We start from the raw sequence: 7833 nt of genomic DNA, 5'->3' as shown, positions 1-7833 counted from the left end.
GTGTGAATATGCTATTTATGGGTCTGCAAGTGGGCAAAGCCTGTGGTGTATGCAATAGTGCTTAAATTATGTGAAACATGTCCCATTAATTGACTTTCTTCTCCACTTCAAACTCGTCTCATTTAATGTTGGACAATGAGTTGACTTCACCCACATGCATGATGGGAGAACTCATAGAGCTTCAGTAGGTCTGTAATTGAATTGTCTGAACAGCTAGAGATGCTCATTTGAATCAGGAAAAGAGAGCACAGTGAAAGACTGGCACCGGAAGAGCATTTCATCTCCCATGCCCGTCACGCCGAGTCCCATGCAACATTGATTGCCTGAAAAATGGATCAGTTAGACAAATCTGTTTGAAATACAGAAGAAAGGGCGCGTGCAGCTAATGCCTTTCCATATTTGCCCTCAGCAGTGTGTTATCATGCCGCATGCGATAGCATCTGTTATTAGTCTTTGTTTCATTTCGAGTTGTCTTCCGAGCCATCAGGGTCACAGCCATGACCACTACCAGACTCCAGAACAAGCAAATGCAGAGACATAATGGAAAGGAAATAGCCAAAGATATTTTTGGCACCAGGTTATAGAGGCAGTCTCAATGTTATCAATGTCAAAACAATACAAATTTAATAGTTTTGACAAATTATATTTTGGTGTTTCATTATATTCCTCATATCTTTCTCTGATAAACATGGGTAATTGGAGCCCACAGACGACCAAGGCTCCCTATTTTCTGCCTATTGTTGGTTCAAGTTGGTCATTTCTTAGCTGCTGTGGTGTGTGGGAGGCTCTGGCAAAATGCAGCTCAACATTTGATTATCTTTTCATGCATTTTACATTGGTACAATCTGCCTACATGCCTAATATGTATAAAAAAAAAAAGAAAAAGAAAAAAAAAGGTAGTAACATCACAGCAGGTAAAATGTTCCTTTTCTTACCAGGTCTGCATCTTTTGTGAAATGCATATAAATATTACATCAGAGACCTCTGTGGTAACTGCTGCCATATCTCTGGCTGTGGGGTGTTTTTGTAAGTCTGTTAAATGAAAACCTTGAGATATGACATGAAACATGTTCTTCCCGCATGAGTTACCTGAAGATCATTTCATCATTTTAAGAAAAACCTTTGACGCTCACATTTTTTTCTGCATAATAACTGGTTTGTTAATGAGATATAATGAGCTGCCATTTTGAAAGATTTTTCAATGATGGGTCTCTATTGTTGCATCGCACTGACTCCTAGTACTGGCTGTCCCTGGAGGCAGGAACATGGCAACTAATTATTCTGCTGTATTCCGTCTGATGTGAGTCCCTGTAGAAATTAGTGAAATTGCATCTAGTTTGAACTTTTATTTGACTGTTTCCGTAGATTATCAATGACTATTTATCTTCATATGGTAAGAGTAGTGCGTTTGCATTAATATTCTCACATTTATATGACTCCCTCCGCCCCTCCAGTTATTTTTGGTTTTTCACACGTCCGTGCGGTGAGGAGTGTAAGCCTCTGGCCGAAAATGCAGATTGACCTTGGGTTGTGCGCCTACATATATAAAATATGTGAGAGATGGTGTTGACTTGTTTTTTTTGTTTTGTTTTGTTTTTTCAACTTTGTTCAGCAACACTAAAATGTATTGAGACACAGTGAGACAGGCAAAAATAGGTGAAGGAGAAAGAAGAGACAGCAGAGAAGTTATAACTTTCAAATTCATTTTTCATCTGTGGAGGTGAAGGCTCGTCTCTGACAGGTTTGCTCCTCCCCTCGTGTGTGTGTGTTGGGCCAGCCAGACTTTTCATCAGAGCCAACTGCAGTAATCGGATATATCTTTAACATTCAAGATTAGGATTTGAGAGGGATTGCATTCTGTATGCGTTCGGTTTGAACTGGGTTTGCCTTGTCAAGTTAGAATGAAGCTTTCCAGATGCTAATCAGATTCGTTAACAAGAACAGCTGTGTCTTCCCTCCATATCTTATTGCTTTGAAGAATTCTGTTCATTAACAGTAGATATCGAGCTCTCCTTGATCATGGGAAGAGACATCTTTCCATGGCATCTCCACCAGTCCCCTGAGAGTGATGTAGCCTTTGATCCATTGTGATTTTAGTCAAATTAATGTAATGGATTTCGATGTGGCGCTGAAGGCTCTTGTCATTAAATTCGCATTTCAGCGTTTCCCTTGTCATTCAGCATTAAATCCTGCTTACAATGAAGTTTAAAGCCAGTTCATAGGAGCTGTGCTTCACTGCTTGGAAGTCGGTTTGGAGCAGCATATTAACACAATCAGAATAACTGGAATAAGAAATCAGATTGATGACTTAAGGCTTGGTCGATATTGCAATCGGTTCCCTTTCAGTTCAGTCGGGTGTGAGTTAATTGGCTGAACAATAAAGACACATCCATTCATTTTCAGCCCTTTGTGTAAGATGCCAGTTATAAATTTAGCTGTGACTGTTTAAATATGGACTGAAGTGACTTGTGCATTTGTATGAGTCACACTGAGTAAGTCTTTGTTCAGATGAGTCTGCATATAAAGGGCATAAAATCAGTCAAATGAGAAAGTCATCTTTTAAAAATGTACCATTATCCCACTGTGAGTCACAGAAAAGAGATGCTGTCTTACTGTCATTGCTCAGGCTGTGAAATGTATTTACTCAATGGTAAAATTCAGAGTCCGGGTTGATACTGCAGATTCTGATGACTTTTTTATGTGGATTATAACGATTTCCATTAGCAGATACACTTAGTTTAACTGCCATTCCTCAAGTCCACACAGGGCGGAGCATTACTAAGTAGTGTAAGGCCACATAGCAGTAAAACATTCAGAAATAAAAGCAGGCATGATACTGATAACCTCATGAAGTGTGACTATTATTTTCACAGAATTAAAGTAGGGTAGAGTAGTAGATGTGAACACGGTTTGCCTTTTCCATCATACATTTTTCATGTATTGTCACTATATAAAGACAAGTCTACTCAAATGCTTTCATCCAACACGAGTGTGACTTCTCTTCATGCATACAATGCACCCATAAGTGTCATTTTACGCGATTACACTTTTACACATACAACAACAAAAGTTCAAGTAATGTAACACATGAAAGTTGAATGACATTTGAATCATTTGAATTTAATATCACTCATTCATTCTCACAGATCTGAACAGAGGAGTTATTCAGGCCTATACGTTTAACTTGTGTCAAGCTTTACATGACTTGTTCAACAATGTGTACTTAATGTTCTTTTTTTCTCCTCCCCACCCCCTCTGTCTATGCTTCTATCCTTTTTCCACAGATATCGCCGACCGAAATGCTGCCCTGTATCATTTTCATCGCCTTGTTTGTCACTGCGGTGCGATCCCAAGATATCCATCCCTCACAGGCATCATCCTCTATTAGTGAGTCTTGTGACTCCTTGTGCTCCTGTGAGGGTAAAGATGGCATCCTTCATCTGAACTGTGAGCAGAGAAACATCAGCAAAATCTCCCAAATCAAAGTCACGGCAGGTGTGCCCTTCCACCTGAACCTTTACAAAAATGACTTGGTTGAGCTGCGTGTTGAGGAAATGGAAGGGCTTAAGAATGCCCTTTCGCTGCACATTGGGGGTAATAGCATACAAGAGCTGGAACCAGGGGTCTTTAGCGCTCTCGGCTCGCTCAAAAAACTCCACATAAATAGCAATTTCCTTGTCACTCTGAAAGAGGACACTTTTCAAGGCCTGGTGAATTTGGAGTTTCTCCAAGCTGACACAAATTTTATTCGGGTCATCGAGCCTGGGGCCTTCAACAAACTGATTCGCCTCAAGGTCCTCATCCTGAATGATAATTCCATTGAGTTTTTACCCAGCAACATTTTCCGGTTTGTGCCCCTCACGCACCTGGACCTGCGTGGCAACAAGCTCCAGACGCTGCCGTATGTGGGGTTTTTGGAGCACATCGGACGGATAATGGAGCTTCTGCTGGAGGACAACGACTGGGTCTGCGACTGCGACATCTTACATTTAAAAATCTGGATGGAGAACATGAGGGCCCAGTCTGCAATTGGGGATGTGGTCTGCTCCACACCGCATCACCTAAAGGGAACCATCCTGGCTAAAGTGAAGCGGGATGTTCTGTGCCCATCCCACGCAGACATTAACCTGGAGGAGCCATCAAAGTCACTGGATATGGTCGTCACCCCCTCATCCAAAGGGTCTCAGATTCCCAAGCTGGTCAACGCCAAAGACGACGCCAAGGTACCGACACCCTCTCACTTTCCTGGCAGCCCTTGTGTGGAACATTGTTCCTGTCACAATCACCCTGTGGCTGGGTTTTTGATGCATTGTCAGGACAGAGGGATTCAAAAGGTGTCAGATATCGGAATACTTCAGCAAAGCCCCGCTAAACTGGTCATGACGGGAAATATGATTCAGAAACTCTTGAAGTATGATTTTGTTACATACGATAGTTTAGAACTGCTCAACCTGGCCAACAACAGAATTGATTACATAGATAATGAAACTTTCCTCAGCCTGAGCAGTTTGAAAAAACTGTATTTGAATGGGAACAGGATTGAAAAACTGTTTTCCACAATGTTTGTGGGGCTCCACAACCTTGAATACCTGTATCTGGAATACAACCTTATCAAAGAGATTGCCCCAGGCACATTTAATCCCCTGCCAAACCTGAAGCTGTTGTCATTAAATAACAACCTGCTCAGCTCTCTTCCCGCGCAGATATTTCGCAACGTTCCCCTCACCAAATTAAACCTGAGGAAAAATCTACTTATGCACCTGCCAGTGAGCAATGTGCTTGATCAACTCAACTCGCTAGAGCAGATTTATTTAGAGGACAACCCCTGGGACTGCAGCTGTGACTTGCTCAGCCTCAAACAATGGGTGGAGAAACTTGGAAAGGACACAGTGGTGGGCTCCATTTTGTGTCACACCCCAAAGAATGTGATGCAGGCCGAGCTGAGAAGTGTCCGTCACGAGACGCTATGTCCTGGTTTAGGGACCTACTACCCTCTGTCTCCAGGTGGGGAGGAGAGTGTGACAGTTACACTTGGGCCTGACAACAGTGGGAAGGGTTTTTTCAGCCCACTCACAGACACTGTCCCACTCTCTGTGCTCATCTTGAGCCTTCTTGTTTTTGTCCTCATGATTATATTCTGTGCAGCGGGGCTGGTGGTGTTTGTTGTGCACCGTCGGCGGAGAAGGGCAAAGAAAAAAGCGGCAGAGGAACAGCCCCGAGAAAACAGCAACAATAGTCCCATCCACTTACATTACAGCATGTATGGGCAGAAAACTACACACCACACTCTGACTCAGAGAACGGGGTCTGCCACCCTGTACGAAGAGAGATCACACAGTCCCATCGTTCAGATCTGCCGCAACCCCACCTACTGCTCCCAGCACAAGGAGCACGACGTGGATTTGGATTATAGCCTGGACGATCCCAGCGCTAAGCACCACCTCTGCCGGAGTATCATGGAGAAGGAGAACACGTCTCCTCTCACAGGGAATCCCAGCTCAAAGTTCAGGCCCATGACTGGAGAGTGTCCCGCAGAGTTCGTCACTCTCGGGAATCCCAACTCCTTGTACAGGAACATACTGGAGAGGGAGAAAGAGCTGCAGCAGCTTGGAATAACAGAGTATCTTAGGAAAAACATGCCCCAGCTTCAGTCTGCTGTGGACATGCAGGTCCCGGGGCACCAGGAGGAGTTAAAGCTAATGGAGACAATTATGTACACACGACCACGCAAGGTCATGCTTGAGCAAACTAAGAATGAGTACTTTGAACTGAAAGCTAACCTGCATACTGAGCCAGACTACTTGGAGGTTCTGGAGCATCAAACTGCATTTAACTGAGCTGAAGGAGCAGAAAGACAAAAAAAAAAAAAAATGTATATTATGTTTTGAACCAAGTGCCTTGTCCTGTTTGCCCTCTTGTTCCACAGTGTGAAATATGTATCATGGGAACATCACTTTAAGTTTTACTGTAGCACAGAATGTAACTGGTTTATTTTTGTGACCTTGTATTTGTTGACAGCCATGTTATGTAGCTGGTGAACAGTGTCATATTTTTTTGGCCAAATGTAACCTGAAGAAGCTGCCGCCGTCTGTTAGGCAGACCTGGGTTAAAAACCTCCTTTGAAATTCACTCAATCAGCTTTTTCCAATTGATTAAATTTCCATGGTGTTACTGCAGCCAAATGAATTGATCCATACGGAGCGTGCGGCACACACCCCCACATCTTACAGGATAAAGCAGATGTTTGGAAAGACGGGAGTGAATTTCAATCACCACTTGACCCAGAATTGCTGTTTAATCAGTCTACCCTGACTCTGGGTATGACCTGATTACACCCTCTGTCAACATAAGCCAGCTGGATTGCTGTAACCAGAATGCTCATTGTGCCGTAGAGTCAGCAAAATGCCAACATTGGAAAACAACGATAGGAGTGCGGTTCCACTGCTATTCTCCTGTCAATTCCTCTGATCGACCCATTACGCTGCACAGAGGCAGCCAACGGGGTCTTTATTTATTTTTGTACAAGCTGGTGATATTCACAGAAAGGATGTTATTTTTCTCTCAATCAGTAAATAGAGCACTTAAAGTACAGTATATTATACACAACTGTAATCTTGTAAAAATGCATTGCACTAATCCAATGCCATAAGATGGTGCATGACAATCAACAAAGTCCTGCTGATTTTTGTTTTATTTTATTTTTTTAAATTTCAGCCAGAAAAAATGAGCCACAAATGATCCTTCAGTGTGTGTGTCTGCGCGTGTAAGTGAGTGTGTGAGTGAGATTGAGTTAAATGTCACTATTTTATGTCCGATAATACTAAAACAGCATTTAGGAACAGTTGCTCCTTCCTTGTGCTGTCATTGGCTGATCTGGAACTGCTCTGAACTGATTGGAGGCGGGGCATATGAATCTATTAGCACATGAATGGTTACTGTCAAAGCAACATTACCCAACATGCACCTGCTGACTGACGTCAGCCAACTCTTCACTGTTTCTCAGCACGCATTAAAAAGCAGCGGACTGCTGGCGACTGATATTTCTTTTTTTCTTGTTTTGTTTTGTTTCACATCGTGGACATTGTCACTCTTCAGGATTTATACCACACCATCCATTCATACTCTTGGAAAGTGTATTCAACTTTGAAACAGTTCATGTAAGCACACACTCTGTAGCTTTTCTACTTAACTAGATTTAATTATTTATTCTGTATATTTTGTATATACTTATGTTCCATTATATCTATGGTTTTTGTGTGCCTTCAGTGCTGTACAGAATATAAACAGAAGTTGTAACTGAGAAACAGGAAATAAAGAATTGCAATATTACATGAAGGTGCGAATGAATCTATGCTTTAAGTCTGTCCCCTAAATGACACACAGCTCAGCCTGACTGAAAAAAGAATGGCATTATCAGTCCTCTGCAGTGGATATGTACGCTATATGTGCACACATGTACTTGTGTAAACACCATTTGGTTGTTTTCCTGCTGTGTGAATAATTCAGCCCCCCGCAATGGTACAAACCTAGTCCTTAATCACACAACAATGGCTGCAGGGTTTTTTCACCAGCCGTGCCTTTCTGCATGACTTTCATTTCCTACTTCTCTCTGGGGGAAACACTGGACCCTCTCTAATTCCTCCATTTTCTATCATAATTGATGTATCTGAAGCTCCTTTTGCAAGAACACACACGTAACCTCTCAGCTTGAAGCAGCCAGGCAGGAAGATGTGCACGTGCATCACTCACATAGAAATACAGATAACCTACTACAAACATGAATAAATAAATGTTTAGAGATTTGTATGCAGACACGCATCATTTAAACACATC

The 7833-nt window shown here is 42.4% G+C and overlaps 1 protein-coding gene across 1 annotated transcript; it reads left to right on the top strand.

The window, feature by feature from the left end:
- Positions 1-3299: 3299 nt before the first annotated feature.
- slitrk6 (SLIT and NTRK-like family, member 6) lies at positions 3300-5837 on the top strand (the record flags this gene model as incomplete). The annotated part of the gene is made up of 1 exon (XM_083984841.1): positions 3300-5837. The coding sequence occupies one exon, from the start codon at positions 3300-3302 to the stop codon at positions 5835-5837; it is 2538 nt and encodes an 845-aa protein (XP_083840967.1).
- Positions 5838-7833: the final 1996 nt, after the last annotated feature.

Source organism: Trachurus trachurus (genome assembly GCF_905171665.1).
Source record: "Trachurus trachurus genome assembly, chromosome: 2".
NCBI lineage: Eukaryota > Metazoa > Chordata > Actinopteri > Carangiformes > Carangidae > Trachurus > Trachurus trachurus.
Note: the sequence above shows the minus strand (reverse complement) of the source record. Positions and strands in the feature narration are given on the sequence as shown.